The sequence below is a fragment of the Gigantopelta aegis genome, chromosome 2 (assembly GCF_016097555.1).
Source record: "Gigantopelta aegis isolate Gae_Host chromosome 2, Gae_host_genome, whole genome shotgun sequence".
In the NCBI taxonomy this organism is placed as follows: domain Eukaryota; kingdom Metazoa; phylum Mollusca; class Gastropoda; order Neomphalida; family Peltospiridae; genus Gigantopelta; species Gigantopelta aegis.
Window position 1 is genome coordinate 26,983,951 of NC_054700.1, and position 24,663 is coordinate 27,008,613.

Genomic DNA, 24,663 nt, shown 5'->3' on the forward strand with positions numbered 1-24,663 from the left:
AAAGTAAGACAAATATCAAAATGAAAAAGAATACTCAAAATAATAAAATTGTTTTATGTAAAATGTCACTTTTCTGCATTACATACTTTTTAGTATTCAATTTTCAAAAGTGGACCGTTTTAAAATAATATATATTTCAGGATTGTCTGTTGTTTCGTTTACGTTCATCGGGGTATAAACAAAACAAAGTCACCCGCAAACTGTATGAATCATCGAAGCCGTTCTCACATAAATTTGCGGATAATTTGTTGTGTTCATATCCAGATGAACGTAAAAGAAATAACAGACAATACATATAATTAAATTTGTATCATACCGTCTAATAATAATACTAAAATGTCATACTGTATTTTGAATTATTTTTGGTGTATAAGCAATAACGCTCAATAAGACAAGTTGCCCATATAAAATGACGTCATCAGATATAAAACGTCCGTTGCTACGTCTGGACCAGTGGGTTGACGTCATGTTGTAATGAATATGACGGAGAGAGAGAGAGAGAGAGAGAGAGAGAGAGAGAGAGAGAGAGAGAGAGAGAGAGAGAGAGAGAGAGAGAGAGAGAGAGAGAAAATGTTGCCATTGAATATTCGATTTGTTATTGATTGTTTCTTGAAAGAAAACTGTTACCTTTTATGCTACGGTATAAAAAAGATACATAGGCCTATTTTAAATGTGTACAACTGAATGAAAAATAAAACAACATTTTTTAATTGTGCAGTTTCCATATGAAGAATAAAATCAGCAATGTTCTGGACAAATATTTTTTTCAAATAATTCTAAACATGCCAAATTAAGAGTGACGGCAATGACATCAATGTGGGGTTTTGGTTAGTAGTGGGCTTACGTTTTACGGTCATCTAATCACTATAATGTATAAACTTTATAATCTAATATGCAAATGCAATATTGTATTATGAGGATCACACAAATTTTAATTTATTAAATTGTTATGCCGATTATTATAAAAACCTTTTGGTCTTTTAGTTGTAAAATCACCTTCATCTGTAAATAGTAATTAACATAAAACTCGCTCTGGGTGGGATCCGGTACCGGGTTGTGAACCCAGTACCTACCAGCCTTATACTCGATATGGCCTAATCACGACATCACCGGGGCCGGTGCAGTAGAATTTCCGGAAGAACGCTGTTATACTTCCGGTCCACCTGGCCATTCGCGATGACATCCTCCTACAACAGGGGTTTGCTCCTCCAGTCATCTGTCACAGTGAGATCATTATGGCCTTGACTAGCAAGTCATCCAGCTCAGTTAATGTTCTTCCTTGTCCTCTTTGCTTTGTATGTGTAATGAATTGTCAATGCATGAACATTACATTACTTCTTCTTTTTTAATCCCACAGCCCCTTTTCCTTTCTCTCCTTTGAAATCCATCTCATTTTCCCCGATCTGGCAACTCCTATCTTTCAACGTCTGCTGCTGTCCACCTCCACATCCCATTCCTTGTCTCTCCAACCGTGACAGGTGCTTGTCCATGGTGGATACCCGTACCACACACCTTCCATTCCCAATCAGCTTAGTCTGACCACTTCGGAGAGTGTTCAGTAGTTACTTCTGGCATTGTTAAGAGGCACTTGTCACCACCTACTATAGCCTCTATTACAAACTACCGGCGGTCGTTATCAACATTACACTAAAAGTGGCGACGATAGCTTGAAAGCTGACGATGAATAGTGAAAACATCGAAGAGTTCACATTATATTTGTTTCACTTTGTATTTTAATAAACTAGTTTAAATTATTAAACGGCGATAGGTTCTCCGTTATCTGCTAAAACACTGAGATAGAGCTAGGCGTATAATATTTATAGGATATTAAACCAGCTTACATTTCGTATCATGTTTATTATCCCGAGTGAAATCATTTTCATTTGTTACGAGCTTTATCGAGTGACAATGGATATTATTTTACGAGGGACATAAACACGATACGAAATGGTAGCGAGTTTAATATCCTACGTATTACTCATAATCGATCTTAATTTATGTCACACAACTCGTTTGGTTGACCTTGATTTAAGGTTGTAGTGCACCACAATAGCGTTCTAGTGGGACGTATCACTATTTTTTACCATATGGGTCATATTCTCCGTTATTCTCATTTCTAACATATACTGCTAAGCTGCATGGATGCACGTCATCAAAACTATTTTAACTATAGCGCCCAACTGATTTTATCTTTTACAAATGCACTGTGAATTTACTACGAATTAGGGGCGAGACGTAGCCCAGTGGTAAAGCACCCGCTTGATGCGCGTTTGGTTTGGGATCAATCCCCATCAGTTGGCCCATTGAGCTATTTCTCGCTCCAACCAGTGCACCACCACTGGTATATCAAAGGCCGTGGTATATGCTATCCTGTCTATGGGATGGTTCATATAAAAGATCCCTTGCTGCTAATCGAAAAGAGTAGCCCATGAAGTGGCGACAGCGGGTTTCCTCTCTATATATCTATGTGGCCCTTAACCATATGTCTGACGCCATATAACCGTAAATAAAATGTGTTGAGTGCGTCGTTAAATAAACCATTTCCTTCTTTACTACAAATTATGACGTTGAACATTTAAAGTATGATAGTTATTGTTTAATCCTGAACTTGTCTCCCCCACACCAATTGAAACCCTAGATTCCCTCCTGGAAATATTATTTCTGATTGCATGAAATGCATGCATGTGTTTTGCCAAGATAATGATTTTCTCATAAAAATGGGTCACGTGATAGGAAGCTGCCGTTTTTCAGATGACTGTCTGTTGGAGTGTAGCTAATGAAGGTGCCCGGCAGTCATAGGGCACGGCTGCGGCGCACTGATTGTCAGTTACCAGTCTATACTTTATCTTATATATAAAGCCAACCCCAGAATCACACGTCATCGCTCGCTCGTTTTGATGAGGAGTATTTGCGGAGGGCATCAAAATTACCCCGTCTCTTTTAGAATCACGAACCGGGAATTGAGATTATGGTTATTGTAGAAGAAATGTGATCGATTCTTGACTTCGGGGACATTTAATGGCGTTTCTGTTTGCCAGGGTTCCCGAGTCAGTGCTGTGAATGAACACGACATTAACGATTATTTTGTCGTACACGGCGTATTGACCGCTAATTTTTTCCGCATCTTCATCTTTATATGGGGCATACGAAAGTACGTTTTTGTGTTTTAAAATCTTTGTCCATCAAACAATTTACGTTAATTTTTAACGAGAAATTTAAAAAAAAAAAAAACCCAAAAAAATGTCGTTGGCTCAATTCGATTTTTAAAAATCTACGATTCAGCTATTATCAATGGTACTAAAACCCCAATCCAAAACCTGCCACGTGCTTGTGCAGGGTGAAGGTTTTGGGGATCGAAACCCCGCCCTGCTCAAGCAAATGTTCTTATTTTCAATACATTTTCCTGGGGAGTATGTCTCAACCCCTACCTTATAAAAATTTGCTCGCTATAATCTACACCCTCCTTCTAAAATTCCTGCACACACGCCGGACTGCCTATTTTAGAGGAAAATAAAATATGTTTAAATTACTTATTATAAATACTTACATCGTATTACTAACTATTGTTGATAGAACTGCCTGGCCAATGTCAAATCATGCCACGATTTGATAAACTGCCAATATGGCATTGATAATTAAGTTAGTAGTAAATCCCTTAAATGCTTTGTTGGACACAGATTCCACACTTGGTCGTTTGGGATGTACACCGCGACCTTCAGGGCAATTACAGCTTCCAGCTGTCTCACAAAATAGTCTGTTTAGCAACAGCAGGAGCGATAGCATGCAACATCGTAGTTATGTCTGTCTAGCAACTGTATTTATTGCTAGAACATGAAAAATGTATTCCGTCCTAGATAAGACACCCATGTATTGGCACGTATGTAGTCACAGAAATGTTTGTCAGCATTTCATATTTCAATTCCAAACTGAACCCAATAAAGTGTAAGCAATTTAACTTTACAATCATGCATGTGCCTTTAAAAAAAAAATTAAAGACCAGGCTTAAAAGATAAAGAAAAACAATTTTGAAAATTAAAATTAATCTTGAAAGTAAAACCCAACACCAGTGACATCATCAATTTAAGTGATGTATCGCATACCAATCATCATTGTAATTTACAAAATGTAAAACGCCAGTAACATTGTTCAGCTTAAGTAATGAATATACTGATCATCTTTGTAACAAAACAGTGTTAAACATCAGTAACATCATTCAGTTTAAGTCGTGTATCACACACTGATTATCCATGTAACAAAACAGTGTTAAACATCAGTAGCATCATTCAGTTTAAGTCGTGTATCACACACTGATTATCCATGTAACAAAACAGTGTTAAACATCAGTAGCATCATTCAGTTTAAGTCGTGTATCACACACTGATTATCTGTGCAACAAAACAGTGTTAAACATCAGTAGCATCATTTAGTTAAAGTCGTGTATCACATACTGATCATCTGTGTAACAAAACAGTGTTAAACATCAGTAACATCATTTAGTTAAAGTTTAGAATACCAGTGTCTGTATATTCAATGTGTTTCTGGTCTTCTTAATATTTGTAAGAAGCCCAATCTGGATTTTGTCTTCAAATAATTTCGTACGTACGAAACAAAAATTGTTAGGAAATAAAATGAAATTTAACCTAGTACAAATATTAGAATGATCAGAAACACGTTTAATATATAGCCACCAATGTTTTATGCAGAAATATTATATTTATGCAATTACAATCGTTAAAAAGTTTCTGTTAGTCGATAGCATCTTTAAATTTGTGAAAGAAATTTTGTTTTAAAAATCAAAAATGTATGTTTAGTTTATTTGCGTAGACTATATCAGAGACATTAGGGTGAAAATGGTGTTTGTTAACTTCAACCTCCAATCATTTTCTTATTTGTCAATATGCTGTTCATAAAGTTCATTGTTAATTTTAAAAAACGTAAACGTACCCACTAATTCTGGGCGGATACAGTATTCTGTGAACGGGACATACATGGAACGCTGTTAGATTTTACGTAATTAAATCTCATATCTGTAACCAGTTGCACCTCTCGCTGGGACCGCAGCCTAATTAGATTGTATTACTGCTGATTTGCAGATAGCGCGAGTCCCGCCTTGGCGGTGAAGTGGTTAATAAGCTGTAGACGTGTGCCGTGTTCATGGTGTGGTCCACCACACGGAGCAAGCAACCTCCTGGTATCTGTGGTCCTGTAAACATGATGTAGTGCGCTACACTTCTTTACTTAGAATCATTCAATTGGCCTAACACCATGTGTTATCTATAATGCATGTAATGTCACGTGTGTGTGTGTGTGTGTGTGTGTGTGTGTGTGTGTGTGTGTGTGTGTGTGTGTTGATGTATTTACGTGTACGTACGTACAGACTTGATTTTTAAGTACCTTGTAGAAAAACATCTTGTTAAATCATCATGGTGCATGCTTGACAATTAATAAATTGATTTGTTTTAGTACCTCGTAGAAAACATCTAGTAAAATAATCATAGTGTATACATGACAATTAGCGAGCTCCCATATTTGTGCGAGTTGGGGGCAGGCAAGCAAGCAGAGGCAGAAAGAGAGAGAGAGAGAGAGAGAGAGAGAGAGAGAGAGAGAGAGAGAGAGAGAGAGAGAGAGAGAGAGAGGTTATGGAGGTGTGTGTGTGTGTGAGGGGGGGGGGGGGGGGGGGGCGGACGTATAGAGAGACATTCTTAATCACCGGGCCGATTTTGTTTTAAATATTACTTGTCATAATATTGATATTGCTTCTCGTTGTATGTTTTGTTTGTTGTTGTTCTTTTCTTCTTCTTCTTTTATTATTTTTTTTTTTTTGGTCGAGCCAACGGGTAACAATTTATACAGTTCTATCTGTAAAGTATTAGCTAACTTCATGCTTATCTCATCCAATATTGGCACCTACAATTATTACCGCTCACAAAAAGTCCTCTTTTTTTTTTTAGATTTCTTTGCATCGTCATTATTTCAATAGAGGAAAACTGATAGCAATTCTATTTGATGGTTTCTGATTTGTCACCATATCTATTTTATATCATATTAAGATGACTCAATTGCGAGCCGGTGTAGCATTTAATTTGCACTTATATGTGACACCGGTTTAGTGTTATAATGAGTTTAATTGCCTGTTTACTAATCATCGGCTATTGAAAAAAAAGAAAGAAATGTTTTATTTAACGACGCACTCAACACATTTTATTTACGGTTATATGGCGTCAGACATATGGTTAAGGACCACACAGATTTTGAGAGGAAACCCGCTGTCGCCACTACATGGGCTACTCTTTCCGATTAGCAGCAAGGAATCTTTTATTTGCGCTTCCCACAGGCAGGATAGCACAAACCATGGCCTTGTTGAACCAGTTATGGATCACTGGTCGGTGCAAGTGGTTTACACCTACCCATTGAGCCTTGGAGTCGGTATCTGGATTAAAAATCCCATGCCTCGACTGGGATCCGAACCCAGTACCTACCAGCCTGTAGACCGATGGCCTAACCACGACGCCACCGAGGCTGGACGCCTACTGGATGTCAGACAGTTGGTAGTGTTAGAAGAAACCCACTACATTTTTCCATTAGCAGCAAGGGATCATTTATATCTTCTTTCCCACACAGGACAGCACATACCAGTCGCAGGGCACTGGTTTGTGACTGGAATGTATAAAAAGAGTATACTAAATAATTTTTAAAATCATATTCCTCTAAAACCACGTATACAAATTCTTGTGTTTTTCGTTTTCCCAATATCTACACAACTTTAACTCGGTGTCTGACATTGATGTAACTGTTTGGCGACTCCACAAACTTGATGATAATTTATGTTTAAGTACCTTGTACAAAAACATCTTGTTAAATCATCATGGTGCATGCTTGACAATTTCTTGATTTTTAAGTACCTTGTAGAAAAACATCTTGTTAAATCATCATGGTGCATGCTTGACAATTACTTGATTTTTAAGTACCTTGTAGAAAAACATCTTGTTAAATCATCATGGTGCATGTTTGACAATTACTTGATTTTTAAGTACCTTGTAGAAAAACATCTTGTTAAATCATCATGGTGCATGCTTGACAATTACTTGATTTTTAAGTACCTTGTAGAAAAACATCTTGTTAAATCATCATGGTACATGCTTGATACTTACTTGATTTTTAAGTACCTTGTAGAAAAACATCTTGTTAAATCATCATGGTGCATACTTGATACTTACTTGATTTTTAAGTACCTTGTAGAAAAACATCTTGTTAAATCATCATGGTGCATGCTTGACAATTAATAAATTGATTTGTTTGAGTACCTCATAGAAAACATCTTGTAAAATAATCATAGTGTATACATGACAATTAAGCACGAGCTCCCATATTTGTGCGAGTTGGGGGCAGGCAAGCAGATTTTTTACCCAAATTAAACGATAATGTCCGAACAGCATAACAGTGTTTATTCATATGTATAATACTACCAAACAGCTACAAAAGTGTTCAAACAAATCATAACTCCTGTTTATCTGGGTTGCTAATATTCTGAGTAATATGAGGGAAATACATAATGAAAAGTTGTTTGGCCAGTTCATTTTGCCCAAACAACTCCATAATTTTTGCCCGAATGTAAAGATTAGCTGCACCAATTGCAACTTATATTTTCTTGCTCATATTCAATTAAGGTTCAAGCGAACAAACCTCATCTACGGATAATATTTAAACACGTTGGGTTGAGAAATGAGGATGAATTTGAGTATACATTTAGAAATAAAGTTCACATTACTAGATGTGAAAGCAAGCACCCTACACCCCCAAATTACCAAAAGTCTATCATTTTTATCTATCAAATTTAGATAACGTTATGTAAACGTTTTTGTTTTGTTTTTGCCATTGTTGGTCCCATTACTGGAAATTCGCACCTCCCACCCCTCCCCCATTAAAAATCCTGCATACGGGCCTGAATGATGTTACCAAGTAACAACACTAAAAGAAATATACATTCGCTACTACTGCCCCCCCCCCCCCCCCCCACACACACACACACACTCACACCTATTGAAATCATAATGACATCATTTAAACACGAACAGTTTGGGAAAATAAGTTTCAGATTGATTGCACTGAAAAACAAAACTAATCCTTTATTGTATGGAACGAAAAAAAAGTGTCCATATTAATTCTATTTTTATTCTGTTCGCAAATTTGTGAAACGTAGTAACAGAAATCAATAACTAGCCATTAAAGTAACGAAGCGATAATTCGCGCGAAACCATACACCTCTTAACAAAGACTGCTAATAAAATGACCAGTTTAGCTAACTGAACGTGAATCAATTCTCCCCCCCCCCCCCCCCCTAAAAAAACAAGAAAAAAAGAGAGAAAAAACAAAACAAAAAAACCCAACAACCGCCGCCTAATAAATGTGATACGCGTTCAAGCAAGCAGGAATGTACGCCCACGCACGCACGCACACGCACACACACACACACACACACACACATGGACATTAAAGTAATTTTAAAATAATTTCGTAATGAACATTAGAGACGTGCTGCAACCACACCGTTACTGTTACGGATAGTGATAGGTCACCACTTTGAGTGTAGCTGGTAGTCCAGACAATTTATCAAATAACCCACATCAAAAACTGCAACAGAAATTATTTCTTCGCCATTCATCCCAGAAAGGCCCACAAAGAACATATAAAAACGTCCTCCTAAATAAAAGTAGTGGAACAGTGCCTAATTTGCATAAATCCAATATGGCCGCCACAATGTCAGTCATTACGCAAATTTTACTAAAATTTCACTAATTTCAATGTTTACATATGCTAATACATACAGTATGAAATATGCAATACAAGTTCCCTACAGGGCCCAACAATTTTTCATATCTTAAAGTTCAAGAGCCATATGTGGGTATATCGCCATGAAATTCAAACGTGTTCTGGAACAGTACATGATAAAGCTATATACAAAATGTCAGCCAAATATCCTGAGGCATTCTGAAAACATTTTAAAAAATTGTCCAGAAAACAAAGTATTGTCTCTCCTAAGTTCAAGGACCATAACTCTGTCAACAATTGGTAAATCGACTTAAACGTCAAACTTGATCTGTAACAATATTTGATACAGCTATACACAAAATGTCAGATTAAAATCCGGAAAACTATATGTGGAACAGACGGACAGACAGACTGACAGAAGGACAGACAGATAGACAGAATGACAAAGACAAAACTTATAGTCCTTTCCGGTTGGACAGGTGGGGGACTAATAACCAGAAGTTTCAGTAAGAATACAACTACTTTTTATAAAAAGAAATAAAAATAGCTCGTATTGTCCCGATTTTAATACATTTAACCTTAGAGGTTTTTTTGTTTTTTTTTAATTATTATTATTAATAAATTTCGAATCTTTGGCTTGCCTACATTGCACATTTACTGTGACATGGTGAAAGGCATTACACATTGTATTTTATTTAAATGATTTATAGAATACTCCCCTCTCTCTCTCTCTCTCTCTCTCTCTCTCTCTCTCTCTCTCTCTCTGTGTGTGTGTGTGTGTGTGTGTGTGTGTGTGTGTGTGTGTGTGTGCGTGCGTGCGTGTGTGTGTGTGTTCATATTAGGTTTATTTTCTGTTTGAAAACATAAAACCGCTTATATTAAATGTATACATTTTCATCTCCACTGAGTTGTTAAATCAAATTAATACGCGTTGCATGGATTTGAAACTTAATCTGTTGTGAGTATTTTCTAATACATTTTAGGTAATTACAATGATCCATGTACTTTTTAATACATTATCATCCGCAAGCTTTAGCACTCTTTACTCAAAGAAATCTGTTGATACAATCTAGAACAAACTCTACAATTGGCACAGACAGACAATCATCTGCACAATGACCATATGGTCATTGTAGAATATCTACACAATACAAGATGATAGTGTAGTGGTGGAACGGTATATTTTGGCAACTAACACATTTCATTCTAAAACTGTTCATTATAAAAAACGAAGCAGGCGTCATGTGTCTTCTAGACGGAAACGTTAACATAGAGGGCTTTTTGGAATTGCATTTAGATATATTTAGTTTTAAAGATATCAATCATCTCTATATAAGTGTTATTTTATATATGTTATTGTATTATTTTGTTATCATTGATAATTTATTCATCATCTCCCTGCAGGCTTCTGCACCCCTTTCTGCAATGTCCAAATCCATTGGAACAATCCAGCCCATTCGCATTTTGTAACTACACTTAACGGTCTCCGGGAGTTTTGTTGGGGCTGGTCCCTTGTCTGTTAGGGCTGACTTGTACATCCCTCCGTTGTTCGTACCATTCCCAATTCTATGCCATCCACTGTCGCATTTGCATGTAGACGCACATACTGTGCACTTGACACTTGCTGAGATGGGGAATGCACCTGAAGCTGACTTCACACAAGTTGTACTTCTGTCTGCCTTGTGGTGAAAGCTTTGTATTTTAAAGAAAAGACAGCTTGTCATCAGTTTAGCCTTTGTGTAAGCAAACTATTGGGTATCTATGGGGTTTTTTTTCTTGTCTGGATTTCAAAAGACTCAAGCTTGTTTATGAAACACATGCCATTGATTTGTTTGTCACTGCTTCAGTGCTAGTTGATCCACATATGATATATATCTATAACAAGAATAGTTGGTTTGGTTGTTCTTTCAGTGACAATTCAATTCAATTCAATTCAATTTATTGCATATTACCAAACAAGCTGGTGTCAGCAAACAGATAAAAACAAAAACAAACATACAACATCAATAACAACAACAATTAATAATAACAATATTAATGTACATGCCAGACGGAGAAACAAAATTTGTATTATATTTGTAGGAATAGAGTATATTATAAAAATAAATGGTTAAAGTACTTGGAAATAATTAAATTAAATTAATACCCCACTGATAGCTGGAACAAGAACTTTACGTTTAGAAATACAGCCATCAATAAACGTTAATACATGGTTAATAATCTCAATGTCACCATTATTGTGACATAATAAATATAAATTGTAAATTGCTATTTAGAATAGAGAAGTCGGAAAAGGAGTTTTTAACTAGTCGTTGCCTTTCAACATAATAAATAGGGCAGTCTAAAATAACATGTGTTTCATCTTCCACAGCTTGAGAATTACAAATTACAAACAAATGAAGAAGTCCTCTGGTGTTCATTTCAGTAAATTAGTTTTTCAGGTTTACAGAATCTTCCAAGTTCTGAGTTTAGAATCATATGAAGATTGTGCGCACTGGTTCTCATTTCAGTAAATTGTGAGCGTTGTTCGAAGTTTGGTGTGCAGAGCAGGTAGTTTTCTAATTTAAATTCTGATTTAAATATACTGTATGTTCTGAGTTTAGAATCATTGTTTTGAATTGAAGTCTGTGAGATAAGGGTTCATCGTGTGATTGGATATGTGACAAGTTAGTATAATTGACCAATAGTGTTGTTTGATGGTCATTTATAAAAACGAAGCATAAAAAACCCAACAACACAGCAACGAAGACAGCGAATGCATGTTGGAGTAACCAGTGATAAATAAGCCACAGTGGCATGTATGTCACACAGAACATGTTTAGGTAGATCTACTAAGTATGCACATTACCATTGCTGCCGCTACAAAAACAACTAAACGAACTATTTATGTCACAAATGCCTTGCACTGAAACTGAGCCTGAGGCACACAAACCAGGAAACCAGGAAGTGTTTAGAAAACGACCCCCCCCCCCCCCCCCCCGATATAATAGCAGTTGGGAGAACACCATAACCTGCCTGTAAGGTAACAAGATGAATTCCATAAACCTACGTTTATCAGAAGGGGGGCGGAAGTACATGATGACATCGTATGAAGCCAGCAGTGCTTTCCTCAACCGCTGTAACCAGCATGTCCATAGTATGCGCGTCTGAGTAAAATTACAGTAGTGGATGACACATGGAGATCGGATGAATTAAGAGGAACTGGAATGGCACGAATAAGTGCAAAGAAGTATCTGCCAATCTTAACAGACAAGGGTCTCGCCTCAAAACAACTGCTAGAGGCTGTTACGTGTAACTGCAAAATGATGTTAGATTATGCTTAGATAATAATTAAGCCTATTCCAAAATGCATTAACATTTTTCTTGTCCATGAATTAATTTGATTTAACCGTATGGAGTCAATGGAGACAAAAAATGTTAAGTTCATTGGAATACAAAATCCAAGTGGTTTTGTTTCGAAACATAAAAGTAATCAAATATGACTATAATATACAAAGAGGAAGTAGTCTACGATTGTATACCACTTCTGAAGAATGTCAGTGCAACGCCAATGCTGAAGCCATATTTCACTTTAATCGTTAACAGCAACATATCAGCAAAACATAGACAAATTGTTAACAATTACGATAAATTACTCTCCTACCTTTAATTACCGTTAGATTTCCCCCAAATTTTGTTAGACACAAATCGTGAACAAATCCATTACAGTGACACTGATTCCATATACGAGATTAATGCAGTCGCTCGTGGATAGGTCTAAAAGACGTGCAAAGGTGGATCTGGCAGCCCCCCCCCCCCCCCCCCCTAAATTTTGTGAGGTATAATTTTAGTATATGTTAATTTTAATTTTTGTTTACGATCTCTCTCCAAACCTCCCCCAAAGTTCCCTTGGCATTCCGCCTCATGCAACTGGGGCTCCCCCTAAATGGATTTTTTTCGTCTGGATCCGCCACTGGCGTGTCATTGCAGTACTCATCAGCCGAGTCGCTCAGAATGGGATACTATTAGGCTAAGTGTAACTATTAAACTACTATAGTATTAATAAGCTAGTAGGCCTATGTACCAAAATAAAGTTTTGTATATGTACGAATTTTTTTAATATTTTATTTTTTCCCTCCGCGAAAATTAAAAACCGCGAGATGGCTGCATTTTCAATATCGCGAAAATTTACTCCCGCGAATAATACCCGTTTTACAGTATAATAATTGACAGTAAGTATTTAAAAATACGAATCGAAAGAACCACGATCACATTTTTTGCATGAACTATACAGAGTTGTACTGTGTGACCCAGTCGATCACCTGATCAGAGGTCATGACCTCTTAAAAGACATTCCACAGTGTGAAGAGACGATAAATATGGCATGGGTATCTCTTCCACCGCGGTGTAATAAATTCTGTGGCTAATATATAATTTAAAAAATAATCAATAAATAACACTTCTGAGAATGTCGCCATGTTAAAAGTCACTAATTGTACCGATGTGTGAAGCTAAACGGTTAATTTATTACCCAATCAAATCGGGGCCCAATAATTTAAAGCTTGTTATAAACATTTACATATTGTTTCGGACCCACCACCCACCCACCCCACTTACCTAAAGACTAATCCGCCCCTGTACTAGTAGTTGTTAAAAAGGCTCTTCTAGTCGGGATTATATTACCATAGTGGCAAACTCAGAACAGTCGTTTTAACCCAGAACTAGAAATAGGGAAATTCGCCGTTTATTACCAGGGAATCGACCAAGCACGTAATAAAGAAAACATGATGCTAAATGTTATTTAATTTACCGCAAAATCAGTTCACTAATGAAGCCAAGTCGATAAATGCACAAAACGTCTTGTGCATTTTAACAATAATTATTTATAACCCAAATTCTACGTTCTAGCATGGGTTTATCGGGTCTTCGTTTGGCGTGATTAAATTACTAACCAACTTCTAGAAAATCCGTATTTAGTTAGAACTGATTAACCGCAATGGTATTATTAACAATGACATATTCATTGCACACACTAAATATTTTGGTTCATTCACGGCTGTTGTACAAAGACATTTTACTAACAGAAAAAAGGAGGGAGGATTTAACAACATACCAAGTGTTTAAACTACGACTAATTTCTGTCTATAGGCTATGTCTGTACTTCTTCCCAGCAGTGAACGAAGTTTTCTTACATGTTATATGCATTACAATATATTTCTGAACAGATTGCTTTTTTTCTATACTGCATACAATTTTTTTTTTTTTTTTTTTTTTTTTTTTTTCAAAATTATTTACAAAAATACAATGTTCATGGATGCTGGGAAGGACTATAGACAATAACAGTTAAAGTTTGTTTTGTTTAATGACACCACTTGAACACATTGATTAATAAATCATTGGCTATTGGAAGGAAGGATGGAAATGTTTTATTTAACGACGCACTCAACACATTTTATTTACGGTTATATGGCGTTAGAATTATGGTTGAGGACCACAGAGATATTGAGAGAGGAAATCCGCTGTCACCACTTCATGGGCTACTCTTTTCAATTAGCAGCAAGTGATCTTTTATATGCACCAATACACAGACAGGATAGTACATACCATGGCCTTTTTTACACTAGTTGTGGAGCACTGGCTGGAAAGAGAAATAGCCCAATGGGCCCACCGAGCTACGTACCACCCCCGGCTATTGGATGTCAAACATTTGGTAATTCTGACTCGTAGTCATCAGAGGAAACCCGCTAATTTTTCCTAATGCAGCAATAGATCTTTTATGTTCACTTTTCCAGACAGGAAAACACCTACAACGACCTTTGACCAGTTGTGGTGCACTGGTTGGAACGAGAAAAATCCCAATCAGTTGAATGGATCCACCGAGGTGGTTCGATCCTGCGCCGCAAGCACCTCAACTGACTGAGCTAAATCCCATCCCACAGACAAAAAGAGGGAAACTTATTAGTCACATAATAGGTTACTCATATCAAATAGAAGCAAGGAATCTTATACTGTTTCCCACAGACAGGATAGCACGTTTTTTTTGTTGTTTTTTTGTGTAAGGACATCGCTGTATAGCACACCGATGAAATAATCATTGGCTATTGGATGTCAAACATTTAATAATTTGACACATAGTCTTCAGAGGAAACCCGCTATATTATTTCATTAGCAGCAAGAAATTATTATATGCAATATTCTACAGACAGGACAGCACATAGCATTTGATATAGGAGTGGCGGGGGCATGGCATTTGATATAGGAGTGGCGGGGGCATGGCATTTGATATAGGAGTGGCGGGGGCATGGCATTTGATATAGGAGTGGCGGGGGCATGGCATTTGATATAGGAGTGGTGGGGGCATGGCATTTGATATAGGAGTGGCGGGGGCATGGCATTTGATATAGGAGTGGCGGGGGCATGGCATTTGATATAGGAGTGGCGGGGGCATGGCATTTGATATAGGAGTGGCGGGGGCATGGCATTTGATATAGGAGTGGCGGGGGCATGGCATTTGATATAGGAGTGGCGGGGGCATGGCATTTGATATAGGAGTGGCGGGGGCATGGCATTTGATATAGGAGTGGCGGGGGCATGGCATTTGATATAGGAGTGGCGGGGGCATGGCATTTGATATAGGAGTGGCGGGGGCATGGCATTTGATATAGGAGTGGCGGGGGCATGGCATTTGATATAGGAGTGGCGGGGGCATGGCATTTGATATAGGAGTGGCGGGGGCATGGCATTTGATATAGGAGTGGCGGGGCAACAGTTGAGGGGTTTGATCCTATGAGTCAGGCACTTTAAACAGACGATCAATCTGCTGACAAGACAGATCAAGCAACAGATATTTTCATTAAGTCAAAACAACCACACTTTTAAAGAAAGAAATGTTTTATTTAACGACGCACTCAACACATTTTGTTTACGGTTATATGGCGTCAGACATATGGTCAAGGACCACACAGATTTTGAGAGGAAACCCACTGTCGCCACTACATGGGCTACTCTCCGATTAGCAGCAAGGGATCTTTTATTTGCACTTCCCACAGGCAGGATAGCACAAACCATGGCCTTTGTTGAACCAGTTATGGATCACTGGTCGGTACAAGTGGTTTGCACCTACCCACTGAGCCTTGTGGAGCACTCACTCAGGGTTTGGAGTCGGTATCTGGATTAAAAATCCCATGCCAGTACCTACCAGCCTGAAGGCCGATGCCTAACCACGACACCACCGAGGCCGGTCAGTTGGAAGGAAAAACCAGTCGGATAATGTATCCGCTGAGGGGTTTGATCCTATGAGCCAGGCACTTTAAACAGACGATCAATCTGCTGACAAGACAGATCAAGCAACAGATATTTTCAGTAAGTCAAAACAACCACACTTTTAAAGACGTAATAATTTATTTTATAAACAATATGGGCAACTTATACGATGACAAAATAGTCATGTACATGTAACGATAATCAAAATGTCGAATTCAACTGGCTTCCTAACACTGCAATGTACCCACATGAATTAATATTTATTCATTAAATGTTTTCAATTTCTTTACAACCGCTTTGCTTGTGGGTCATTTCGATAGATGTATTTATCACGTCTCAGGTCATTAGTGTTACATTACGCCATAAGCGTACGAGACGGGCAGGGTGTGGGGGTGGAGGTGCTGGTCAAGTCCTTCCTAGTGGTACAGGCTGATATATACGAAAACTATTCCGTAGGATTTTTGTTAACACTTTATTTTTGCAGGTTTTGTACCATTTCAGATCAGAATAAAAGAAAAGTTTAGGGTCCGAATTTTTTTAGTCCTGCAACCCCCTTTTCAGGCCTTTTTCAAAATGGCCACCACCAGGCAGACCAAGCGGGGAATCTCAGTAACTAATTGGCATATTTTAATGTTTGTTTTTTGTTTTGTTTGTTTTGTTTGTTGTTGTTGTTTTGGGTTTTTTTTGGGGGGGGGGGGGGGGGGGGTTGGGTGCTGGGTCCGATTATGACAATTCGAGGTAGAGGGCATGCAGTTATTTGGTCAAAATCAAGGTCACAGCTGCAAATACAGTTTCCTCTCTGTGTACTTCCCTGCACCCACCTGGCATCTTCGTCCTTTGCCGCTAATAAAGCTAGTCTGACCCATGGCACTGAGTAATGACTGCTGGTAGTAGGAGAGTATAGTAGGTGATTACAAGTGCCTCTAAACAATGCCAGAAGTAACTACTGAACACTCTATGAAGTGGTCAGACTAAGCCCACAGCTAAAAGCTGATGGGGAATGACATGATACAGGAGACGAACACCTGTTGCAGATGGAGAGACAAGGAGTGGGATGTGGAGGTGGACTGTGAAGTTGAATTGCCATATTGGGAAGAAATGAGATGGAATTAAAAGGAGTAAAAGAAAAGGAGCAGTGGGATAAAAAATTTTTATATATATATATAACAGACAAAAAACCCCACCCAGATACTTAATGGAATATTTCACATTTTATGAACACTATGAAAAAATACAAAAATAATTCAAACAAAAGTGTCAAGCTGTAGTAAGTGTTTTTGATATTTAATTTTTATACAGCTCTTTGTAGGCGACAGTTATCAGAACAGTGGATCCTAGGAAATGTTATCAGAACAGTGGATCCTAGGAAATGTTATCAGAACAGTGGATCCTAGGAAATGTTATCAGAACAGTGGATCCTAGGAAATGTTATCAGAACAGTGGATCCTAGGCAGGGCTAGTTTCTGGGTGTATAGAAAATTTTGCCAAATTATTTAATGAACTCCAAAAATTGCAGAAATTCACCATTATTGTCAACAAAATATCAACCACAGCATGAAATCTTTTCGCCACATTGAAATAAAATTCGCCAGTTGTGTTTAAAATTTGCAATTGTTGAGTGACAGAGCTAGCCCTGATCCTAGGAAACATTAACAACACAGTGGATCCTAGGAAATGTTAGCACAGTGGATCCTAGGAAATGTTATCAGCATAGTGGATAATAGGAAATGTTATCCGCAGTGGATCCTAGGAAACATTATCAGTGGATCCTAGGAAATGATATCAACACAGTAAATCCTAGGAAATGTTATCAGCACAGTGGATCTTAGGAAATGTTATCAGCACAGTGGATCCTAGGAAATGTTATCAGCACAGTGGATCCTTGGAAATGTTATCAGCACAGTGGATCCTTGGAAATGTTATCAGCAGTGGATCCTTGGAAATGTTATCAGCAGTGGATCCTAGGAAACGTTATCAGCACAGTGGATCCTAGGAAACGTTAACAGCACAGTGGATCCTAGGAAAGTGTTGAGGAAACGTCTTTATTTTAAGGACGAAACGATGACCCACTGGAAATGGACTGATCACTGGCAACTGATGACAGACTGTTGTAAACACTGAAAAGTAAACAAGTTATCAGTAACAAGCATTCAGACAGTACTACTAAAGCAATACATGTCCCCTACCAGGTGCACTTTTTTTTTTCATCTCCAAAGTTCAAGAGCCATAACTCTGTAAAAAATGGATAAAATACCATGGAAGTCAAACTTAATTTGAAACAGAACATGATAAAGTAAACACAAACTTTCAGCTTAATATCTAGAGGCATTGTAAAAAAAAAGTAAGTAAAAAAAACCCTAAATTTTTGTATCTCCTAAGTTCAAGGGCCATAACTGTCAAAAATAGGTCAATCATTCTGAAAGTCAAACATGATAGAACATAATAGAACATGATTTAAGAATTAACCACAATTATTTTTCGGTTCATGCAAATATGAACCACAAAACTGATATGAACACTTTATGACTCTGCTTAGCCATTATACAAAAGTGTGCACATTGTTTTTTCGGTACATACTTCAATGAACCAAAAATTAAAGGGATATACCCTAGTTTTTAAACACTAAGGAATATTTTTTACTATTAAAGCCATTTTTGATAACTTAAATCATACTTTACTAAGATTTTATTGTTTAGATTATCAATTTCCATACATTCGATGTGTTTTGGGTCATCCTGGTGTTTTTAATATCACAAAATGCATTTCTCATATTTTTAAAAATGCACGTGCATTTAAGAAGTAATAGTTATGGAGTCGAGTTTTAGTCCATTTTTAGAGGGTATTTCACCATTTCAAAATCACACTCATGTTCACTCAGTTGTAATTTAATCCAAATGTGTTACAGGTTTGTAGATTAACTAAACTTAGTGTTAATTTTCACGGGTTGAAACTGGGGTCTGTCCCTTTAATTGAGATAAAATCTGATAATTATAAATTTATATGCATATTTTAACAACACATGTCTCAGTTTGTTTAAGTATGCCTGTAGTATTAAACTTAATTATAAACTGATGGCGAGTGTGTTCAGTATTGTGATTGGTTAATTACATTCTTTTTCTGGGATCAAATGAAAATAACACCTGGAAAGTTAATGACGTCATTAGAAAGTGACATATTTCAATTGGAACAGGCCAAGTTGACTGTTCATGAGTCTACAGTTAGACTGTAGCCTCATATTTTTTTCCAAAAATACCAAATATAGAGTTATTTCTGTAAAAAAACAATTCAGTTTACAATGGACATAACCACATGAAGTTTTTAGAATTTGCAGGTGTTATTGTCTATTCAATGCCCACAAATGTTCAATTTTTAACCTTACGCTAACGCCTTCGGTCAAAAATGACATTTGCGGAATCAAATAGACAATAACACCCGCAAATCTAAAAACTCCATATGGTTATCTCCTAATTGATACTTATGTTGTGTAAGAAGGCAATCGTTCTTTCACTATTATTTGAATCAAGTGATTGTCAAATGACGTTATTTGGTAAATGATGTAATTTTGGTAAGCGACACCATTTCCACTAATCTTAGCTGTCAATCTGATTAAAATTAGCTCTACTGGTCTTAACCAGTAGATCTAACAGCATTGCGTGGACTCCCATGTCCAGGTGACATTTCATCTATAAATAACAATTTAAATATCGACCAATTACACTTCGCCTTTTATAGCGTTATTCGGGAGCATACAAATTCTAAAAATATCAGGCGAGACTACTTATGCAATATGCGAACTTGTTGGTCTATTTCAACATTGAAAGAACAGGGGGAAAAGTGCAGTAATAAATACTGGATTGTATACTAGTATAAACAGATTTTGTGGCTATACCATCATGGGTTTTTTTCCGTCTTGAAACAAATTTTATATAAAATTTTATATTGAAATTAGTTTCCGGCATACTTCGTAATTCACCCGAATCATTTCGTATACCCTCGGCATAATCCTGTATGTTTTCAAATTCTTTTCAAATTACTGGTATGATTTTACAAGTAAGGTTTTGATTGGTGGAATGAAAGGTGAACTGGACATGAGCTCCAATGGGCTGCTGTTAGATCCACATGTAATAGCAAGGCTCGCACTGTCGGTAGCCAAATTAGCCATTGGCTAATTAAAAAAAAAAAATGTGGCTAAAATTTTGGCTAAGCCATTTTCTGTCTTCTGATGTGAACAAACAGTTACATAATCTATCCGATACCTCAAACACAATAATACTACCAAATATTCAATTAGCGTAATAGCGATCTCGCGACCGGTAACGAGAAATGGTGTCATGCAGAATACAGCGTAGGCCTTATGATGTTTGCTTATTTTAATAATCACGGTTATTAATTTTAACGGCATGCATTCAGCATGTATGACAACAATGTCTGGAAGATCTGTAGCTTGTTATTTTTACTTTGTAAAATCTTTGAACCAAAGTAATAAAAACAGACCAACAATGCTTGTCAATTTGAATACACATGCCAGTTCAGGGCCAAAAGACATGTAGGCCATCTCAAGGGCCGAGTTCAGCCAGACCGAGCGAAAACAAGACGTTCGCTAGACTGGTTTGTGCGCTTCACTTTAAACCAAATGGACACGACGAACACAAATCAAATAGTTCGCGAACGTTAGGAAGAACGTTTGTTGGCTGAACTGAGGACAGCTCTCGGTGGAATATATACGTCACGCTTCAGAGTCAGCCGACATCCGCGTGTCAAGAGACATCGTTGCGGACATTAAACAATACGATTACGCAAAAGTAAATCTTGATGTAAATTTGTAGAAAAACAATAGTTATTCGCATCAATGAATGCCTAACTGCAGTTTTTGTACCCCCATTGAGGTTTTGTTATTCCTATTTATTCCAGTTTGTACACAATTAGCTGAAAAAGATACATTTTCATATTCATATATAAATACTCAATACAGTACTGCGTAAAACAAATTTGGCTAAAGCATTTTCAATATGGCTAATAAAAATTCCATTTGGCTAATATTTTGGCTACAGGTATTTTTGATCCAGGGTGAGCCCTGAATAGTGGAGCTAATTTTAATTAGACTGTCTTAGCTGGGTGTCTTACACTGGAAGAAACTGCCCGATTTGTGTTTACTTTATATTACATGAATGTGAATGAAGGGAACTTGTTAAACATATACACTGTTAGGGGAACTGTTTAATTTTCGTCAACAGCTGTAGAACAATGTTTATAAATAAGTTTCAGACGTGAACTTTTCTCCATTCCCTTAGCTACCGTCTGAGCCACTTCATCAGCGAGGACATTTTTCATCGTCTACTCTGCTATAGCATTTTGGATTAATTTAGCAGCAAATGCAGGTGTTGTGGACATCTTCTTCGGCTGAGAACAGGGCCCATATTTTCAAAGCTATCTTAGCGCTATGAAATCCTAAAACCTTCATAGGCTATGATGTCACTACAGCACATGACATAGTGAAGTCATAGCCTATAATGGTTTTATGATTTCGAAGCGCTACGATAGCTTCGAAAATATGGGCCCTGGAGTGGGAATGATTGATAAAGCAGCAAGGGATCTTTTATGTACATACCACAGCCTTTCATGTACTAGGTGTGTGATGTAGCCCAATGGTAGAGTGTTTGCAGTGGACCCATTGGACTATCTTTTGTTCCTATGACTCATCACTGTCCTACATCCCACCCTACCGAGATTTTTAATTAACAACACAATAACTATAAAAGTTTTTTGTTTGTTTTTGTTTAACGACACTACTAGAGCACGTTGATTAATTAATCATCGGCAATTGGATGTCAAACATTTGGTACTGCTGACATGGAGTCATAAGAGAAAACCTGCTACATGTTTCCTAATGCAACAAGGGATCTTTTATATGCATTTTCCCACAGACAGGAAAGCACATACAACAGCCTTTGACCAGTTATGGTGCACTGGTTGGAATGAGAAAAAACCCCAATCAGTTGAATAGATCCACCGATGTGGTTGGATCCTGCGACGCAAGCACCTCAAGCGAGCATTCAACCAACTGAGATAAATCCCACTCCTCAATAACTATAAGGAAGGAAATGTGTTATTTAACGACGCACTCAACACATTTTATTTACGGTTATATGGAGTCGGACATATGGTTAAGGACCACACAGGTATTGAGAGAGGAAACCTGCTGTCGCCAATTCAAGGGGGATCTTTTATATGCACCTTCCCACAGACAGGGTAGTACATATCACGGCCTTTGATATGCCAGTCGTTGTGCACTGGCTGGAACGAGAAATAGCCCAATGGGTTCAATAACTATAGAGACACAATTCTAACCTTCCAAGCTGTCCCCCAGAGATTGTGAAGTATTTGTTGAAGTCCAGTCTCAGCAAGAGCTGTGCGAGGTGTGGACTCGAGCTGTGACTGTTGACACTTGACAGAATTCGAAACAGCAGGTTCGACTGACGCTGGAAACTCTACAACAAAACAAAATTTTATGGTTATTTTTTTTGTAAACAGTCCAACACACTTTAATTTGATTGCCCGTCAAAATTGCTCAAATCACCTTAAAACCTTTTCGGTCGAGCACTCTAATTTATTTTGGGGTTTAATTTTTTTGGTTCCAGACATGAGCAGGTTATGTCAGCTACTTTTGGCTTAGGTCTCAGTACCTACTTCTAAATTTTTATTGCAAATTCCACCCACCTCAAACTTACCCCCCTCCTGGCCCGGACTTAGTCACTGGCGAAATTCAGAGATTAAGCCCGTGACAGGCGTTGGTGAAGCTTTCGTGGCATATACGCACGTAAAAACCTGACCTGACTCTCGTCATGTCTGACGGCTAGTAGAAAACAAAAAAAAGCTGCATTTAGGTGTATTTTCTAAATATGAATACCCTGCCCCCACCCCTCTAATCTAAGGGTTTGTAAGCTCTATATCCTATCCAATTATTCCTATTAGTAAACTTGTATTTATTTAAAGTAGGGCTAGTGAATTTTTAATTATAGCTAGTATATATTTTTAATCACTGATCCCATTACTAGTGCATTTTTATAAAATTTCTAGAAGCCCTGCTTTTAACTTATTTTACTAACATGAAGAAATGATTTTTTTTTTATAACATACACACAAACTAAACTTGAAGAAATTTGTCAAAGAATTTTTCTCCAAAGTATCATGTTTGTTACTGTTTCTTTATGTCACATTTTAAATTTTTAATGAAACTTTTATTCTGGTAAACATTATCAAACAAACCTTTTTCCTTCAAATTTTTGCAAAGCAATCCCTGTCTATATAATACCAACAGTAACAGTATTTATAAAAAACTAAAAAAAAAAAAAAAACAAAAAAAACAAACAAGTGAAACGGAACCTAGCACACGAATACTTGCACATCTGGCTTACTTTGTTAGGAGTGGGATGTAGCCCAGAGGTAAAGCACCCTCTTGATGCACCGTCGGTCTGGGATCGATCCCCATCGGTGGGCCCATTTCTCATTCCAGCCTGTGCACCATGACTAGTATATCGATTTGAAGGCTGTGGTATGTGCTATCCTGTCTGTGAGATGGTGCATATAAAAGATCCCTTGCTACTAACGGAAAAATGTAGCGGGTTTCTTTTCTAAGACTACATGTACGTGTTAAAATTACCAACTGTTTGACATGCAGTAGCCCATGATTAATAAATAGACAATTCATCACGAGCATTTTTTAATATAGAAAATATCAACTGAGTCTATGTTAATCGGTTAACTAGACGAGGTTGATATTTTAAATATTAAAAAACATGAGTAGCGAATTGTATTTATCCTATAACACTTCTAAAATAACATTTTAAGTCATTGTTTTAGTAAATGACAATACTAAAGTCACCTCCATTGATAATATGACGTCATCACGATTAGCACAAATTACTTTGAATGCACGCATACCATTATTAACCGGGTTAATACACTAAGATTATCACATGTGTTTATGACATGAATATCATGGTTAACTTATAGGATAACTCAATGTTCTCTACTGGTCTTGTTAAACAAAACAAACTTCTTCTTTTTTTCATTTTGTTAGTTCTGTTTCCATTTTACTAACAGCACAAAACAGGGATTTTGGATTAAAGTTTCCCAACAATTGTGACAAAAATCTCTAAAGACTGAGTCACAGACTCGCTGTTGTCGATAGGGCTGTCATATTTACAAAATTTTGTAAATGTTTAACGGAACCTACTAAACAAAACGATGCCATTTAAATGACCAACTATTTATCTATCTAGTAACTGCATGTGGTCATTATAGATAAAACACTTGTTGACAAAAAACCATAACAAAATCACTAGGAATAATATGATAATTGTTACTTAAATATGTATTATATATCATACTAACTTTACAGAAATCGTGTCGAGTTGAATGATAAAGCATATTAACTTTACACTTGAAATCTTTGTTCAACTAGCTTTCTTCCTTGCTTTTCTGTTCTATCTTCCTTTTTATTTTGTATATTTTTCATTTTTGGACTAGGCTGATTTTATCGCCAATTAAAACATACTTCACATACGACATAAATACTAAAAAAATACTTGAAAATAGTTAATGACATAGTATATCAGTTTATTCCTGTTGAGTCAAGAATGGAGAATTTCC

The 24,663-nt window shown here is 37.1% G+C and overlaps 1 protein-coding gene across 1 annotated transcript in view; it reads right to left on the reverse strand.

Moving 5' to 3' along the window:
* Positions 1–16,130: 16,130 nt before the first annotated feature.
* The window catches only part of LOC121383293 (gamma-tubulin complex component 4-like), a 60,906-nt gene continuing 52,373 nt past the window's right edge, over positions 16,131–24,663 (reverse strand). Inside the window, exons 15-16 of the mRNA XM_041513222.1 lie at positions 22,360–22,499; positions 16,131–18,128 (exon numbers count right to left, since the gene is read on the reverse strand). Of these exons, the coding sequence (XP_041369156.1) occupies positions 18,059–18,128; positions 22,360–22,499 (210 nt within the window). The 3' untranslated portion in view covers positions 16,131–18,058. The remainder of the gene's footprint in view (positions 18,129–22,359; positions 22,500–24,663) is intronic.